The sequence below is a fragment of the Ostrinia nubilalis genome, chromosome 9, assembly GCF_963855985.1.
Source record: "Ostrinia nubilalis chromosome 9, ilOstNubi1.1, whole genome shotgun sequence".
Lineage (NCBI taxonomy): Eukaryota > Metazoa > Arthropoda > Insecta > Lepidoptera > Crambidae > Ostrinia > Ostrinia nubilalis.
Genome location: NC_087096.1, coordinates 268,648 through 288,369, shown reverse-complemented (window position 1 = coordinate 288,369; position 19,722 = coordinate 268,648). Strand labels below are relative to the sequence as shown.

Below are 19,722 nucleotides of genomic sequence, written 5' to 3'. Positions count from 1 at the left end.
AGGAAGAGGAAGAACTTACTAGTATTCAATTTCTAGAAGCGCAACTTTGTTGCAAGCGCGCCGCAGTGCTGCCACTGCAGCGTTTCCTCACGCGTCAATTTGAGGGCGCCCTTGTGCACAGTTGTTTCGTATATTTGCTTTTCTTACTACTTTAGCTGCGCACTGCTCGCAGTGCCTGTTTGTTATAATGTGGAAGACCTTTTGTATAAATTGTAATTTAAATATCCTTGGACATTTTACACTGCGCTTCTAGTCCCAAACTAAGCAAAGCTTGTACTATCGGTACTAGACAACGGATATAAACATACTTATATACTTTTTTTTTTGTAAATACATACATATTATACATAAATATTATACATAGAAAACACCCAGTCCAATACAAACAAATATGTTCATGCACACAAATGTTTGTACTGTGCGGGAATCGAACCCGCAACCTCCGGAATAGTAGTCCGATTCGAACCACTACACCAAACGGCCGACGATGTAATGCGGTAGACCTTTTGTATTTGTACCACGCTTGAACCATACGCGCGGGCTGTAACAGTGCTGTTGTTGTTGGGCAGGCCTACACGCAGTACATCCCGCTGTCGATGTACGACCTGCAGACGTGGATGGGCGCGCCGTCGCTGTACGTGTACGACTGCGCCAACGCCGGCGTCATCGTCGACAACTTCAAGCAGTTCGCTGACCAGCACGAGCGCGAGTATGAGGTCAGTTACTAACATTATAACAAATCACTAAAGTTATTTAACGTGTTCTGTATACTCGGTTATTTCTATTCTGCTTTAATTATGATATTGATTATTAATAGATATGTTACGGTTAATGTGATAAATTGAAAATTATTAATAATAACCGGTTATTATGAATAATTACCGACAGTCGCGGTAAAAGTGATAAATTAATCACATTTAACAGTGATTATACAGTGTGAGTCACGTTAAAGTGTACATATGAAAATAAATGAAACTAGACCTATTTTTATCGACAAAAAAGAGGTCAAAAAATTTTTGAGATTTTTTTTTAATTTTTTATAGAATTTTTTTTCTTCAAATTACTTATTATAAAGAAAACGTAATAACTTTTAAACTAAGCGGTATATCCTGATAAAATAAAAACAGTAATAATGCTAAATAACAGGCGATACTAAAAAAATACATAAAATACACAAAAAAAGCCAACAAATAATAAAAAATGATACTTTTTGAAAAAAATCTGCTTAAAAATTCGTGTTTTTTTGGTTATTTTATAAATTTCTCCAAAAAATGCCCCTATAACCGCTGGTTTTTATTACTTTGTATTATTTTCTATGGTATTATCTTTGTAAAACCAAAAATCGCATGTCTCTATCCCTATCACAACATTTGCTATGATCGTTTGAACAAAGGCCTGCCACAACATTATTCTCCGCTACAGGTAGAGACAATTTTAATTTTAACTAAAATGCTTATTTTACTTCGAAATCTTTTGTTTTTATTTGAAATCTAACTTGTCTTTATCAAAATTACAAATCTAGAGCCATTTTCAGTTTTGTTGTTAACGAAGCGTTAAATGGCGCGCCCGGAGAGGCTTAGTTCAAACGATCATTGCAAACGTTGTGATAGGGATAAAGACATGCGATTTTTCGTTTTACGAAGGTAATACGATAGAGAATAATACAAAGTAATAAAAACTACCGGTTATAGGGGCATTTTTTGGAGAAATTTATCAAATAACCAAAAAAAACACGAATTTTTAAGCGGATTTTTTAAAAAAAGTATCATTTTTTATTATTTTTTGGCCTTTTTTGTGTATTTTGTCTATTTTTTAGTATCGCCTGTTATTTAGCATTATTACTGTTTTTATTTTATCAGGATATACCGCTTAGTTTAAAAGTTATTACGTTTTCTTTACAATAAGTAATTGGAAGAAAAAAAAACCTATAAAAAATTAAAAAAAAATCTCGAAAAATTTTTGACCTCTTTTTTGTCGATAAAAATAGGTCTAGTTTCATCTATTTTCATATGTACACTTTAACGTGACTCACACTGTATAGTAATTCAACCTTAGTACTAACAAATTTCATAAAAGAGAACAACATCTTGTGTACATGCTCCTGTACAGCCAAACTTTTGAACGTTTTCATATCATATATTAATATAATTTGGCATAATAAGTTTGGAATGTTTTTTTTTTTTGCATAATATTACTTTTCCATTATGCCTATAATATAATGTTTTGATTTAAAGTGAAAAATAGGTTAAGGTGCGGCGGGGGTGGCCCTTGGGCCACCCCTAAGCCGCCTATTTAGTTTTATACACACATAAATGACCTCATATTAATCACATTTACCAAATCATGCGGTAATTATTCATAATAACCGGCGATTATTCATAATTTTCACATTTATCACTTTGACCGTAACAGATACATAGACAACATAGATTTTTTTTATCCAATAACTTAATTACTGCGTGCTCTTGAAACTTAGAATCGGCCATGATAAAAATAATCAATGTATTCTTGACTAGCTGTGCCCGCGACTTCGTACGCGTGAAAACCCATTTTCAAAACATTTTTTTACTTTTGCTCTGCACCTATTACTCGTAGCGTGATGGTATATAGCCTATAGCCTTCCTCGATAAATGGACTATCTAACACTGAAAGAATTTTTCAAATCGGACCGAGAGGTTCCTGAGATTAGCGCGTTCAAGTAAACAAACAAACTCTTCAGCTTCATAATATTAGTATAGATTCGCATACCCAAAATACCAATTTACCTACATGGTGAAATAGTGGTCTGCAAAGCTGTATATTTTCCCGCGCAGAGCACGTGTCAAAACGCTAAAAAAACGTTTCGCAAATTGTAATAAACAATAAATTGTCGGCCGTTTGGTGTAGTGGTTCGAAACGGATTATTATTCCGGAGGTTACGGGTTCGATTCCCGCACAGTACAAACATTTGTGTGCAGGAACATATTTGTTTGTATTGGACTGGGTGTTTTCTATGTATAATAAGTATGTATTTACAAAAAAAAAAAGTATTTATAGCCTGACCAGGAACATAAAAACCCTCGCCATGTTGCGGAAAACTAATTGTACTAATTTCTTTTAATGGCAACAGTAACTGAAAACTTCATTGACATGTCACCTTGCATGTCAGTCTATTGCTGTCAAAGTGTAAACAAACTTTATTTTAAATGTGCGCAATTGGTTTTATGAATTAAATTGATAAAATTTTTTTATAGTCGTGAAAGAAAAGTGGTTCACAATGTGTTAAAGTATTTTTCGAAGAGAAATACTAAGGGTTCGGATAATATTTTCATTGAATAATGTTTCCGACAAAGGTTGTCAAATTGACTGACATGTTTATCGTATAGTACAGTCCACTATGAAAATTAGCTGTGGTTTGTTTCAACTACCTATTTTAAAATTTTTTGTCACTTTCTAAGTGTTGAATTTTATGGGATTGGGAAAGAAGTACCGAGTTTGAAGCGTTCATGAGCAGACATTGCAGTTGAATATTCAAGTTCTGAATTTGATTATTGATGAATAATAAAATAAATTCTACTAGCTCGATTGATGGTTTCATTTAATTTATTTAAATCAGGTTACCTATAATAATATTTTTTCGTTAATTTATGAAAATATCAAATTAGCCCGTAATCCTGAATCCTGATACATAAAGTTTGTACTCAGTGTTGCACTATCAAATGCAATTGACGCGCCTCTATGCCAGGGTTTTTATGTTCCTGGTCAGGCTATAAGTATGCTTATATCCGTTGTCTAGTACCCATAGTACAAGCTTCGCTTAGTTTGGGACTAGAAGCGCAGTGTAAAATGACCAAGGATATTTATTTTATAAGCTTCGTTCCTCCGGCAGGCGGCGCTGAGTTCGCGCGGCGCAGGCGAGGGCCCGGCGCCGGCGCCGGTGTCGTACCGCAACTGCATCCAGCTGGGCGCGTGCGCGGCGGGCCAGAGCCTGCCCATGAACCCCGAGCTGCCCGCCGACCTGTTCACGGCGTGCCTCACCACGCCCGTCAAGATGGCCATGAAGTGGTTCGTGCTGCGCACGCGCACGCGCGTCACGCCGCACATCGTCAACGAGCTCATCGACAAGTGAGAAACACCAGCGTTATTCAACCGGCTCCAGACGGGTGTGACGCGTAATGGAATGTATCGTGTAATGTGATGGAAATAGTATGGACAGCACTTTACAAGTGATGCTCGACGCTCGTAGTGCCGTCCACATGTAGAATTCATGTTACATTACACGACACATTCCATTACGCGGTACACCCGTCTGGACCCGGCTTTACAGCTCGCCACGAACTCTACAACCTTGATTTTTCTAAATAAATAAATAAACAAAGCACGAACCGATCCACCTGTTCAAGTTTCAATCACAATGCTTACCACCCCTAACGCATTGTCGAGAATAACACTACAATGTCAAAGTCTTCTTTTTAAATATGGTCAGGTCTTGGATATGTCAAAAAAGGTTACACAATTTTAATAAGAAAGAATCTTCAGTGACCCTGACTGAAAAATTAAAAACTACTAGATTTAAAAAAAAATTGGATCTGTCAACAGCACTGGACCAGCCCCCCTAGACAAAACGCACTTTTTGATCGAATCGAAAATCGAATCCGTCAAAACTCCATACAAAAAAGGGGCTTTTCGACCACTTTTCGACTGATTTGCGATTATAATTTGCACTTTGTCTAGACCCACAGGGGTGATTTACTGTTTGTACTCCAAATGACTGTCGTGACTACACCGATCAAAATGGCGCGAATATTTGTTATGCGCAACTTTAGGGCCCTATAACTTGTGTATTTGTAGAGATATTTTCATGATTATTTCACAATTAATTATTAGTTTTACTTACATTTTCAAGATTTATTAAAATAATATATACATCTTATGTTTATGTGAAACATTTATACAGCGAAATTGCGAGGCTAATTTAGTACTACAGGGTTACTGTCTGGCTGCCTCATTTTGTCGCCCCAATCAAAGACGAGGAGGCGTTTGTATCCTCGGCAAGGAAGGGCTGGAATACAAAACCATCGGTATTGCTAACCAACTTGCTTGTTCCCACCACTTCGAATGCTGTGGTATAGAAATAACACAGCAAAACTTAGTAATTATCTGCGTTTATAGAACACCAAATAGTAATATCGATATATTTTTTGTTAAACTAAATCAACTTCTAAACAGCTTCACAAATCAGAAAACTTGTAAAAAAATAATTATTTGTGGAGACTGGAATATCGATATTCTAAAACATAGTAAACATAGTTGTGAACTATTGGAAATATTGGAGAATCACGATATTTCCATTCACATAAAAACTCCTACTAGGAATAAATCCTGTATAGACCAGGTGGCCAGCAACATAAGCAGGGTAAATTCAGAAGTTATAAAACTAGGTCTATCGGACCATGAAACTGGCCAAATTATATCATTTCCCTCTTGTAAAAAAGCTAAAGTTACAAATTGGTGTGAATCTCGCAGAGATTACAGTAGGGAAAACATGGGAAAATTTGTTCAATGTATTTCTTGCCTGTCTTTTTCTGAGGTTTACGAACAGACCAATATAAATGCGGCTTATGACTCATTTTATAAATTGATTATTCTGTTTCATGAATTATGTTTTCCGATAATTAAACTTAAAAGAAATAATCTATCCAATAAAAATAGGTGGAAAACAAAAGGAATAAAACAGTCAAGTATTACAAAAAGGAAACTTTACTTGACATACAAATATTCAAAAACTAATAAAATCTTACATAAAAAAAAATATAAAAATTATTGTTACCTCTTAAAAAAGTGTATATATAAATCCCAACAAAAAAGCAATATGCAGTACATTTTAAATAGTGATAATATTTGTAAAGCAACATGGAACACAGTAAATTCAACTATAAATAAAATTAATCAAATAAAGAACATTGACGCAATTAAATTAAATAACAAAACAATTACTAACCCTGACATTATAAGTGAATTATTTAATGATTTCTTTATTGACCTAACTGACATTGACTATCCAAAACAATTGACTAACAATACTTTGCATACAGGTATAGATACTAATCCAGCTACCATATTTCTGCAACCCACAGAACCAGAGGAAATTATAAAAATAATTAAGGGATTAAAAAACACAAATTCAATTGGGTATGATGAACTGAATACAAAAATATTAAAGTCATGTGCTCATAGTATATCTGCTCCACTGAGTTTTCTAATTAATCTCTCATTTGTTGAAGGAATATTTCCTGAACAACTAAAAATTTCAGTAGTTAAACCAATTTATAAAAAGGGGGATGAACAGGAACTTAACAATTACAGACCTGTTACTTTAATTCCTGTGGTATCAAAAATATTCGAAAGAGCTATGTATACTAGACTCAATAAATTCATACAAAAATATGGGATCTTAACCGAAAACCAATTCGGTTTTCGGAAAAACAGATCAACAACTCTGGCTTGCTTTAATCTTATTAGAGAAATAACAGAAAGTATTGACAAAAAAAGACCAGTGGTTGCTCTTATGCTGGATATGACGAAGGCATTTGATCTTCTTGATCATGAAATTTTATTAGGAAAAATTGAAAAATACGGGATAAGAGGCACTGCTTATACGTGGATAAAAACTTACTTAACAGGACGTAAACAATGTACTGAAGTAACCCGTCTGACAAGTACACGGCAAGTAAACATACTCACCAAGGAATTACATCGATCAAAATTCAGACTTAACTACCGCGGAATCCCTCAGGGAAGTATTTTGGGGCCCTTAATATTCCTTTTATATGTTAATGACTTACCCAAAATAACTAATCACACGTGCATATTGTTTGCAGATGACACCACTTTTTTATTTAAATGTACCAGCAAAGAAACATATGAATCCGAAATAAATAATTCTATTAATACTATCATGACATGGCTTAATGCAAATAAACTTAAACTAAATATTGACAAGACACAATTGATACAATTTAAAAATTATAAAATGAAATCTAGTAACATGAATATCAAGTATCAAAACTCAGAAATAAAAACTGTAGAATCTAATTTGTTTTTAGGGATTAAAATTGACCAACACCTAAACTGGAAATCCCATATCGAACATATTTGTACAAAATTAAATCGATTTGTATTTGCCCTAAAAAGACTTAGGAAAACAATCTCACAAAAAGCAGCTCTCGCCGCTTATCATGGCTATGTGTCATCTGTGCTATTGTATGGTCTGCCTTTATGGGGTAACTCAGTTGACATGATCAGAGCTTTTAAGATGCAAAAAAAGTGTATACGTGCGGTATGTGGTGCATGGTTCCTGGAGAGTTGTAAGCCCTTGTTTCAAAGAATACGTGTATTACCTTTACCGTGCATGTATGTCCGAGAAATTTGTACTTTTGTAAAACGATATCCCAGCTATTTTAATACTCATGCTGAATCTCTAGAGAGGCACACAAGGCATAAAAATAGATTATTTTACCCGAAATGCAACTCACATTTTTATGCAAGCAACGCTCCTTTAATGGCGATCAAAATATTCAATAAACTGCCTAATAATTTTAAAGATTTGCCTCTTAGGGTTTTCAAAAATAACATAAATAAATGGCTTCTTGACAAATGTTATTACAGTATTGACGAGTATTTTAATGATAATTAGCGATTATTTGACATCTATTATTTGAGTAGGTATTAAAATTTGACATTGTGATCATAATTGTAGTAATTTTTATATTCTTAATTAATTTAATCAGTCAATTATTATTGTATTACATTTGCACACCGGTACAATCCCCGGTAGAACATAATTGGAACTGACTCAGATACTGTATACCTGTATTATCATGACATTTTGTTCTGCAAATAAACTTATTTGATTTGATTTGATTTGATTTGATAAAAAAAAATGGAAACTTGTCCATTCACTGAATACTTAATCTTCTCGTACCTGGCCAGGATCCCCGGGCAGGTGACGGACCGGCGCACGATGCTGGGCGAGCTGAACTGGATCTTCACGGCCATCACCGACACCATCGCCTGGAGCTCGCTGCCCGCCGAGCTGTTCCAGCAGCTGTTCCGCGCCGACCTGCTCACCGCCAGCCTGTGCCGCAACTTCCTGCTCGCCGACCGCGTCATGAGGTATGCGAGCAGATACCATCACCCACACCATCGCCTGGAGCTCGCTGCCCGCCGAGCTGTTCCAGCAGCTGTTCCGCGCCGACCTGCTCACCGCCAGCCTGTGCCGCAACTTCCTGCTCGCCGACCGCGTCATGAGGTATGCGAGCAGATACCATCACCCACACCATCGCCTGGAGCTCGCTGCCCGCCGAGCTGTTCCAGCAGCTGTTCCGCGCCGACCTGCTCACCGCCAGCCTGTGCCGCAACTTCCTGCTCGCCGACCGCGTCATGAGGTATGCGAGCAGATACCATCACCCACACCATCGCCTGGAGCTCGCTGCCCGCCGAGCTGTTCCAGCAGCTGTTCCGCGCCGACCTGCTCACCGCCAGCCTGTGCCGCAACTTCCTGCTCGCCGACCGCGTCATGAGGTATGCGAGCAGATACCATCACCCACACCATCGCCTGGAGCTCGCTGCCCGCCGAGCTGTTCCAGCAGCTGTTCCGCGCCGACCTGCTCACCGCCAGCCTGTGCCGCAACTTCCTGCTCGCCGACCGCGTCATGAGGTATGCGAGCAGATACCATCACCCACACCATCGCCTGGAGCTCGCTGCCCGCCGAGCTGTTCCAGCAGCTGTTCCGCGCCGACCTGCTCACCGCCAGCCTGTGCCGCAACTTCCTGCTCGCCGACCGCGTCATGAGGTATGCGAGCAGATACCATCACCCACACCATCGCCTGGAGCTCGCTGCCCGCCGAGCTGTTCCAGCAGCTGTTCCGCGCCGACCTGCTCACCGCCAGCCTGTGCCGCAACTTCCTGCTCGCCGACCGCGTCATGAGGTATGCGAGCAGATGTCATGACCTACACAAGCCTGCTACTCGACTTCTCTGGACAGCTATTCTTAACTGTGACTGATTCGAGTTTTGCACCTAACGGCCGGTTCACACATGACTCTGTTTTATTGTTCCGTTTTATCGTGTACGTTTTTTTTTCGTCGATGGCGTATGTAGTTGGATGAGCGACTTCACACATGACACTGTATACAGAATACTGTGTGAACAGTAAAACGGAGACATGTGTGAACCGGCCGTAAGAAGTCATCTCTCGAAGTACGCTTGTGTACATTAATTTTGCTATAAACGCAATGTGCCCGGGACGTTCGATATTTATATGCACCTCTGACGAACTTTGTATGTCTATTGAGACATATGATTAAAATAGTAAGACACGTTTATCAATGAGTTACATTGTGTACTCACGGCTTGACGTTTCGGCTGTGATGCTGCAGTCCTGGTCAATGCTTGTGATTGAAATGGAACGCGAAAGTTTAAAATCTTATGAGACATATGATGTTCGTCACATTCAGCGCTTAAAGCACATTGGTACAGAGCTTCAGAAGCTGAATGTGTCAAAAAAACTGCATTGAATTCGCGCGCGAACTAACAGTGATGCTACGGGTATAAAAATATGTCTTGTACGTGCAGCATCATTGTTAGGCGCGTAAGACATCGTGTCTGCGCCTATGCTAGTTATGATTGTTCGCAGGTCGTACAACTGCACACCAGTGTCGATGCCGGCGCTGCCGTCGCTGGCGCGGCACCCGCTGTGGGCGGCGTGGGAGCACACGCTGGACCTGGCGCTGGCGCAGCTGCCGGCGCTGCTGGACGAGCGCGCGCCCGCCGACTACCGCCACTCGCCCTTCTTCCGCGACCAGCTCACCGCCTTCCAGGTGTGGCTGGAGCTCGGTGAGTGCGCGTGACGTCACACCTGCAGGCCCGCCGGCCCCGCTGTGGGCGGCGTGGGAGCACACGCTGGTAGAGCATACAAATCTGAAACGCATCTGAAGTCTCGCTGACGTTTGAAGTCACTAAAACACCCTCCTGTGCCACTCTCATACCTCAGGCACTAAGTTATGCGCTAGGCTTGGGTCCGGATTGCGCTAATTTTTAATGTCTCCCAATTCATTTGCGCTTTATTTTCATTCTAGTTGATGTGAAATTGATGAGGCCGTTACCAACCGGGCAACATGAAATGCCCAATGCTTTTGAGGCCTATGTTCAGCAGTGGACGTCCTATGGCTGAGATGATGAATATGTGCAATGCGATATCGTTTATGCATTTTCCAATAAAAGTCGGAACACCTTATTTTTGAAAATAATAAAATTAATAAAACAGCAAATGTTCGTGAAGCGTTTGACTTGCGTTTGGAACTATGTTGCTTTCTGTCAGCTTTTACGCAAAAGCGCAGTTGCACTCCGCTTACGTTACAGCTTCGTTTGAACTAGCTGTCAAAACGGTACCGCAACTGGGATTTGTCAAACAGCTGAACTTGGTTCATCGTCCAGTCGTATTGCAGCTGAGATTTTTTATCACAACCAGTAAAAGTGTAAATCTATATTAGCATCTTGTGCTGCGCAAAATGTAGTGTAAACAATGAATAAAGGCAAGGGTTGGGATGTCGCAGGCTCGCCGTCGCGCAGCCCGCCGTCGCAGCTGCCGATGGTGCTGCAGGTGCTGCTGAGCACGCTGCACCGCGTGCGCGCGCTGCGCCTGCTGTGCCGCTTCCTGGCGCTGGGCGCGTGGGCGGCGCGCGCCGTGCTGGCCGTCGGCATCTTCCCCTACATGCTCAAGCTGCTGCAGGCCTCCGCGCACGACCTGCGCGCCTCCATGGTCTACATCTGGGCCAAGATCGTCGCCGTGGACCCGGTGCGTGCCGACACTACACTACCACACTACACTATGCTTCCTGGCGCTGGGCGCGTATCGATCACAGGTCTTCGACCTTTTGGCCGGTTCGGGCGTCGAGCTTGTGCTCATGGCCCTTGCTGCATCTCGACTGGCTACTGCCAGTCGGTGGTTGAGTCGTCGCTTGGCGACGGACTGCCTGGGCTTCTACCTGGCACCACTGTCCCGCCCTCGGCGCGGTACCAACCCACCGGGTGAGTCGACGTTGGTCGAGGCCCAGTGAACGACCAGCGAGCGGGCGGTTCCTGGATGCCAGGGAGCTTTCTTTCAGGCAGTCATATATTTGCAGTAGGTGTTGGGTTGTCTTGGTGCGGGCGTTGGGCCGTCACTATTCTGAAGCGGGGCTTCGGTGCTGTGACGGCTGGTGCGGAGACAGGTCTCGCAGGCGCAGCAGGCTGGGTGGTGTCGGCGTCCTCTGCTTCTGGCAGCAGCAGGTCACGGGGGAGGGGGCGGTTGCCCGGGGGGCGGGCTGCCCGCACTGCACATTGCCCAGTATCCATCCACTGCCACACAACATTATGCAATCCCACATGTCAAAATAATTTGTCACGACAACGACTTGTATTACTTTACTTATGTAGACACCACAACAATTTATCCGTATACCTAAAATAAATGAATAATTTGGTTGCAGAGCTGTCAGGTCGACCTGGTGAACGCGAAAGGCCACAAATACTTCTTGTCCGTGCTCGCGGATCCCACAGTCGACGTGAGTATACGCCTCCATAATAAAATTTTATAAAAAGTTAGTACACAGTATACTTATTTAAAATGTCTTGTATTGGCAGAGCGAGCACAGAACGCTAGCAGCATACGTGCTCGCAGGGATCGTGGACAATTATCCCGCAGGACAAGAGGCAGCTTTACAGGTACATAGCACAACTTACGTCTCGCTATAGGATGCAGAGGAGATATATTATCCTTTTTTTTGTATGCTTTAATTTTTTTTAACTCCTGTGCGTATTTCTGAAGTATTAACCCCCGTGTAAACAGTTTGTCTGCCCGCAGGGATCCATGATCTCAATTTGCCTGGAGCAGCTGACGGACTCGTCGCCGGCGCTGCGGCAGTGGGCGTGCATAGCGCTGGGCCGGCTGTGGCGCGCCTACGACGCGGCGCGCTGGGCCGGCGCGCGCGACCTCGCGCACGAGAAGCTGTACCCGCTGCTGCTCGACCACGCGCCCGAGGTGAGGCCCCTGTGGCAGCCCCGGCACTGCCGGCTGCCGGACGCGGCGCCGGGCCGGCTGTGGCGCGCCTACGACGCGGCGCGCTGGGCCGGCGCGCGCGACCTCGCGCACGAGAAGCTGTACCCGCTGCTGCTCGACCACGCGCCCGAGGTGAGGCCCCTGTGGCAGCCCCGGCACTGCCGGCTGCCGGACGCGGCGCCGGGCCGGCTGTGGCGCGCCTACGACGCGGCGCGCTGGGCCGGCGCGCGCGACCTCGCGCACGAGAAGCTGTACCCGCTGCTGCTCGACCACGCGCCCGAGGTGAGGCCCCTGTGGCAGCCCCGGCACTGCCGGCTGCCGGACGCGGCGCCGGGCCGGCTGTGGCGCGCCTACGACGCGGCGCGCTGGGCCGGCGCGCGCGACCTCGCGCACGAGAAGCTGTACCCGCTGCTGCTCGACCACGCGCCCGAGGTGAGGCCCCTGTGGCAGCCCCGGCACTGCCGGCTGCCGGACGCGGCGCCGGGCCGGCTGTGGCGCGCCTACGACGCGGCGCGCTGGGCCGGCGCGCGCGACCTCGCGCACGAGAAGCTGTACCCGCTGCTGCTCGACCACGCGCCCGAGGTGAGGCCCCTGTGGCAGCCCCGGCACTGCCGGCTGCCGGACGCGGCGCCGGGCCGGCTGTGGCGCGCCTACGACGCGGCGCGCTGGGCCGGCGCGCGCGACCTCGCGCACGAGAAGCTGTACCCGCTGCTGCTCGACCACGCGCCCGAGGTGAGGCCCCTGTGGCAGCCCCGGCACTGCCGGCTGCCGGACGCGGCGCCGGGCCGGCTGTGGCGCGCCTACGACGCGGCGCGCTGGGCCGGCGCGCGCGACCTCGCGCACGAGAAGCTGTACCCGCTGCTGCTCGACCACGCGCCCGAGGTGAGGCCCCTGTGGCAGCCCCGGCACTGCCGGCTGCCGGACGCGGCGCCGGGCCGGCTGTGGCGCGCCTACGACGCGGCGCGCTGGGCCGGCGCGCGCGACCTCGCGCACGAGAAGCTGTACCCGCTGCTGCTCGACCACGCGCCCGAGGTGAGGCCCCTGTGGCAGCCCCGGCACTGCCGGCTGCCGGACGCGGCGCCGGGCCGGCTGTGGCGCGCCTACGACGCGGCGCGCTGGGCCGGCGCGCGCGACCTCGCGCACGAGAAGCTGTACCCGCTGCTGCTCGACCACGCGCCCGAGGTGAGGCCCCCTGTGGCAGCCCCGGCACTGCCGGCTGCCGGACGCGGCGCCGGGCCGGCTGTGGCGCGCCTACGACGCGGCGCGCTGGGCCGGCGCGCGCGACCTCGCGCACGAGAAGCTGTACCCGCTGCTGCTCGACCACGCGCCCGAGGTGAGGCCCCTGTGGCAGCCCCGGCACTGCCGGCTGCCGGACGCGGCGCCGGGCCGGCTGTGGCGCGCCTACGACGCGGCGCGCTGGGCCGGCGCGCGCGACCTCGCGCACGAGAAGCTGTACCCGCTGCTGCTCGACCACGCGCCCGAGGTGAGGCCCCCTGTGGCAGCCCCGGCACTGCCGGCTGCCGGACGCGGCGCCGGGCCGGCTGTGGCGCGCCTACGACGCGGCGCGCTGGGCCGGCGCGCGCGACCTCGCGCACGAGAAGCTGTACCCGCTGCTGCTCGACCACGCGCCCGAGGTGAGGCCCCTGTGGCAGCCCCGGCACTGCCGGCTGCCGGACGCGGCGCCGGGCCGGCTGTGGCGCGCCTACGACGCGGCGCGCTGGGCCGGCGCGCGCGACCTCGCGCACGAGAAGCTGTACCCGCTGCTGCTCGACCACGCGCCCGAGGTGAGGCCCCTGTGGCAGCCCCGGCACTGCCGGCTGCCGGACGCGGCGCCGGGCCGGCTGTGGCGCGCCTACGACGCGGCTCACGACTTACCGCGTAACAGACCACTGCCCTACAAGACGTAATACGCGCCCAAGGTACGTTACAGATTACTGCGTGACAGATTCGTTACTGCCCCACAAGATGACGCGCCCCAGGTCACGGAGCGGTTCGATGAAATAAAATACAAACTTTTTTTTATGATTTCGTGTCCGTGTCGCATTCCTCTCACTTTGCTTTCGAACGCTCAGTAAGCGGCAGGTACTTACGGACGGAAGCCTGGCGTGCCCCGCTATAACCCTCCCCTGGTTGCAGGTGCGCGCGGCGTGCGCGTTCGCGCTGGGCTCGTTCGTGCTGTGGCACGGCGCGCGCACGGAGCACGGCAACGCGCTGGAGCAGCAGGTGGGCGTGCAGCTGGCCGCGCGCGCCGCCGCCGACGCCTCCGCGCTCGTGCGCATGGAGATATTAGCCGGTGAGTTATTATTCTAAGTTTGAAATGAAGCTCTGTGCTTAGAGTGAGTTTGCATTGAACGTAGTCATTAACGAGTGCTTCAAAAAAATCTATGACGATTTTTGTTCTTGAAAGTATCCGCTAGGGACGCATCATACATTTATTTAGGCGATTATCACACTCATACATTTATTTAGGCGATTATCACACTGCACCGCGCTCCGCCGCGGTACGCGGGACGACAGATTTAATCATTGTATGCAAGTACCTCAGTTTGTATAGAAAACACGCGCGGCACAACACACTGACAACGCGTCTGCGCGCGGGATTTTTTATATGTCGCCACGCGGACCGCGGCGGAGCGCGGTGCAGTGTGATAATCGTCTTATTGTCATTTTTTACGCAGTCGTAAGCGATGACGTTTGATGTAAACTCGCACTAAGCCCCCTGAACGGGAAGGCAGATTTTATAAATTATATTTTGTTACAGCCTTGCAGTGGTTGGTTCTCTCGTTCGAGCAGTATTTCATAGCTGTATATCTCCAGGAACGTGACAGAAGAAATTTCAAGTAAGATAATCTAAAAAAATCGAATCTTACCGACACAACTAATTGTTCTGAATACGATTTTTTAACTTTTTTTATGTGTTTGCAGCAAGGGCACCCGCCCGCGTCGGCCGGAGCGGACTATGGACTTGGATCGTGCCGTGGATGCTCTGGCACTGGGCACGCGCTCGCCGCGCTCCTCCGTGCCTGCGTGCGTGCTGCCCTCCATCGGTAAACATCACACAACTACTTTGTACAGTCAGCGACAAATACACTCAACATCAACGTATAACGTGCCCTTGTGGATTGTTCAGAAATAGATTTTGTAGGACGAGGATGGGTCGCAATTCACCAATTGTTCGTGTATCTCGTTTGTACAATGATCTCAGCAAAAAGTTGCCAGAACTTGATATACATTTTCAAAGCCTCGCTGGTTTCTTAAAAACAATTAAGACGGGTGACGTGCCCCTGGTGGCATGCATCTAGGAGGCCTCTTATTATTTTATTTTTTGTTGCTTTCTTTTTGTTGTTTAAATTCAAAGTTGTAATTAGGTACTATATTATGTTATTGTATTGTGTAAAGTTCACGGGTTGCTTACATTATAATATTATGCATGCTGTGGTTATCGTTTGTGTGGGAGCAGTTAGCTAGAGACCTTTGGCTTAATTTTTTTAATTGTGTATAATACTGTATCTCATGTTGATAGCCCATTAAAAATAAATAAATAAATCAAATAAACCGCACCTTCCGCGACGCGAACTTTAAAGATTTTCTTCTGACACAACCATGGTGCCCCAACAATATTGGTGTTATTTGAAAGCCCAATAAATATCCTTAAAGAAAAACAAATTTAATTTCTAAATAAATGATTATCTTAAACCATAAATGTGACTTGAAAAGAGACCTCACTTTGGGCTCACCTCTGGGATCAATTAGACCAAATTTTATGGTTATAAAACCAAATAATGATCACACGTGTCCTCTTTAACAGATGGATACCGATTAATCCCAACTTAACAGTTTTCAAGCCATAAAAGTTGGCTCAAGCGTAATAGCCTATTTTTTGAAGAAGTGACTCTGGATCCTTCTAAAGACACATTTTTGGGGTTAAAACCTTTCCTTTAATGAAATGAAGCTTAGAACTAGGCTTTTAAATGGTGCCAATATTGGTGGGAAGTTGGGATGCATACGTTTGTAAGTGCTTGTTGCGGGAGGTGCGATTTATTTGATGTTGAGTGTAGTTCGCGACACCCAAAGTGGCCAAAAAGTTGACAACACAACCTTCCTTATTCCATTGTAAAAATGAGTGCTGTTGACAACGCCACTCTTGTGGCGGAGTTTTGGGCTGACACTGTGTAGGTTTGTTGTCAACACGAAAAGAAGAAGATCGTAAAAATGACGTGTTGCGAACTTTTTGGCTACCTACTTTGGGTGTCACAAACTATTTGACGCTGACTGTACCTAATCTCACTCTCGCTCGCGTGAACTCGCAGTTCTGTGTACCTACCATGAGTTTACGTTAGGTGTGCTCGATAGCGAGTACGTCAAAAATGTCTATGAAGATTTTGTTTCTTGAAAGTAGCCGCTAGGGGCGCTGCACAATATGTCATACAATAAATGTCATTTTTTTACACAGTCGCTAGCGAGCACACCTAACGTAAACTCATGGTAAGCACACTGATCACATTTCTGTCTTCTCATGGAGTTCGGCGCCAAGTGTTATTAAATGCCCTGTTGAACCTTGTCCCTTGTGCGCAGGCTTCGGGTCGGTGTACATGAAGCTGTGGAGCACGCTGTGCGCCATGTCGCGCGAGCCGCACCCGCAGGTGGCGCAGATGGCCGCCGACATCATCGCCTACATCGCCAACCAGGTCACACCTTCACTCTTTACGGCCTTGGCTCTTTTCAGATTTAATTTAATTAGTTTATTCTCTTTTGTTTTGGGTATAGATCACGCAACGAGAGTCAAGGCAACGTACTATCCGTTCGCGATAAGTTTGCCGCTGGCGATTATGACGTCACTCGAAGGGAAGCGTCTATAACTATAGCAAACTATATTGAAAATATTTATTATTTATTAATATTGATAAAAATTATGTATTTGCGTAAAATAAGACACATTAATTGCGTTTAATCACTAAGTAATCGCGGTTGGGGGAGGCGGGACGCGCATTCCACGGATCGGCAAGTTTGCCGGCGCGAACGGGTAGTAATATTTGCATACAATACATTACACATTCAAATTAAAATACCGATTATACTAACTGCCTTGCTAATATATTTATGGAATATGTGCGCATACGATACATTCTTCTGAGTCAGACTACGCATGACGTCAGCGTGGTGAGCGAAACAGATACTCAACTCACAACTCTCGCTATGCGATCAATGCAGGTTGGCACTAAACGTGATTGTGTATGGTTCCGCAGGCGGACACGGTGGGGCGCGAGGTGGAGTCCCCGCTGCGTAGCAGCAGCGGCGCGGGCAGCAGCGCGTCCCTGCCGCCGTCGCCCAACACGCGGCCTTCGCCTCTTGCACATGCCAGCGATGTGCGCACGCTGCCGCACCCAGGTACTTTCACTATTTATTTATTTATTAGGTACACCAACAAAGTCACATACATATACCTTAATTCTTTAGAAATTTCCTTAAATGTAAACAAACACTTCTGCACACAATTACACCATAATCACTTACGTGTTCATAATATCATACACATTATTTCACAAGCCCATGAAACCAACTTTATTCTCACGATTATACAAGTTTGGAATCAATCTTTAAACAAATTATTTTAGCAAAATATGTGAACGATGAAAATTTGTGAGATTTGTCAAATTGACTTGAAGTTTAAAATTATGTGTTATCTCCATGTTGTCTCTGACACATCAGTGTTGTAACCTGTAATTCATAGACAATAATCGGTAAATTTAATCGATTTTATTTCAATTATTCAATCATTTTTATTACTGATTGCATTTAAATAGGGTCTTAATCAACAATGTATTTTTTCTTCATTGAATGTACTACTAATTGTTTAATGCATTGCTTTATAAAGCATTATAAATTATTTCTATAGGTACGTAAGTACTACAATAATTTCAATCCGCGATTAACGAGAGGTTTTGTCGTCTCACTAAGGCACAGATTAAAAATGTTTTAATGTCAGTTGGCCATATTTGTTTACATTTAGGGAAATTTCTAAAGAATCCGACTTTAGTACAGTTCATACATTTTAACATGGTTTAACACATGATACGTATATGACCTCAATTACAGGTATACACAGCATTTCTTTTTGCAATGTTAGGGTAATTATACACTAGTAAAAAACAAAATTCAATTGAATAGAGTATAGAGTTTAAGCACCGAACAATATAAAGGATTTAGTAACTGTTCATTTTGTTCGGTGCCTAAGTCGTTCCGAATACAAGCTTGAGTTTTGACTTAAATTTAGGGAGGCTGTCACCGAAAACGTCAAGACCGGTGTTTGTGTCTGGGTTGCCAGCCACCGCTTTATTATACGTAGGCGGGCCGATTATGTTATTTTGTCAAGACAAAAAATGTCATGCTAAAATGTTTTATGTAACTAAAAATATGAGGTTAAAAAGTGATTAACCAACCAAATATCGTTAAAATTCAATATGTAATTAAATTAATGTTTTTTGTGTACCATAGGATCCCGGCGCGCCAAGACCGGCCTCCCACATACCATATCCGAAGATTCGGTCGCTCAGCGAGACCGCGAGTCCACTCGCGATCGCGATTCTACCTCGTCTAATTCTAGTGAGTATATTTACACTCAAATTTTATGTACTCACACACGCAATACTAGTATGTATTTATTTTGTTACTTTTTGTTGTTTGAAATATGTCCATTAAATCAAAATATCAAAATCAAAAATATTTATTCAGTTTAGACCACAAGTGGCACTTATGAACGTCAAATTATACCTACACCGAATTCCATCGCATACCTTTCAAACATCGATCGCGTCCACCAGGTCAACCGGCCAAGAAGGCGATAGTGCAGACTGCGTTCGTGGAGTGGGCGGCGGCCACGTTCGGGCAGAGCGACGCGGCCGCCTGCCTGCGCGACCCCGAGGCGCGCGCGCACCACGAGCGCGTGTGGCGGTGCGCGCGCAACCGCAGCCTGCGCCACGAGGCACGAGGTAACGCGGCGAGCGACGCGGCCGCCTGCCTGCGCGACCCCGAGGCGCGCGCGCACCACGAGCGCGTGTGGCGGTGCGCGCGCAACCGCAGCCTGCGCCACGAGGCACGAGGTAACGCGGCGAGCGACGCGGCCGCAGCCTGCGCCACGAGGCACGAGGTAACGCGGCGAGCGACGCGGCCGCCTGCCTGCGCGACCCCGAGGCGCGCGCGCACCACGAGCGCGTGTGGCGGTGCGCGCGCAACCGCAGCCTGCGCCACGAGGCACGAGGTAACGCGGCGAGCGACGCGGCCGCAGCCTGCGCCACGAGGCACGAGGTAACGCGGCGAGCGACGCGGCCGCCTGCCTGCGCGACCCCGAGGCGCGCGCGCACCACGAGCGCGTGTGGCGGTGCGCGCGCAACCGCAGCCTGCGCCACGAGGCACGAGGTAACGCGGCGAGCGACGCGGCCGCAGCCTGCGCCACGAGGCACGAGGTAACGCGGCGAGCGACGCGGCCGCCTGCCTGCGCGACCCCGAGGCGCGCGCGCACCACGAGCGCGTGTGGCGGTGCGCGCGCAACCGCAGCCTGCGCCACGAGGCACGAGGTAACGCGGCGAGCGACGCGACCGCAGCCTGCGCCACGAGGCACGAGGTAACGCGGCGAGCGACGCGGC

The 19,722-nt window shown here is 46.8% G+C and overlaps 1 protein-coding gene across 1 annotated transcript in view; it reads left to right on the top strand.

Annotated features, from left to right (window-relative positions):
* The window catches only part of LOC135074340 (regulatory-associated protein of mTOR), a 49,196-nt gene that overhangs the window by 8,596 nt on the left and 20,878 nt on the right, over positions 1-19,722 (top strand). The window contains exons 5-19 of the mRNA XM_063968600.1: positions 570-716; positions 3,869-4,104; positions 7,972-8,154; positions 9,677-9,876; positions 10,596-10,837; positions 11,511-11,585; positions 11,665-11,745; positions 11,885-12,061; positions 14,216-14,372; positions 14,841-14,919; positions 15,005-15,126; positions 16,655-16,767; positions 17,326-17,467; positions 18,575-18,682; positions 18,901-19,179. Coding sequence (XP_063824670.1) covers positions 570-716; positions 3,869-4,104; positions 7,972-8,154; positions 9,677-9,876; positions 10,596-10,837; positions 11,511-11,585; positions 11,665-11,745; positions 11,885-12,061; positions 14,216-14,372; positions 14,841-14,919; positions 15,005-15,126; positions 16,655-16,767; positions 17,326-17,467; positions 18,575-18,682; positions 18,901-19,179 — 2,341 coding nt within the window. The remainder of the gene's footprint in view (positions 1-569; positions 717-3,868; positions 4,105-7,971; positions 8,155-9,676; positions 9,877-10,595; positions 10,838-11,510; positions 11,586-11,664; positions 11,746-11,884; positions 12,062-14,215; positions 14,373-14,840; positions 14,920-15,004; positions 15,127-16,654; positions 16,768-17,325; positions 17,468-18,574; positions 18,683-18,900; positions 19,180-19,722) is intronic.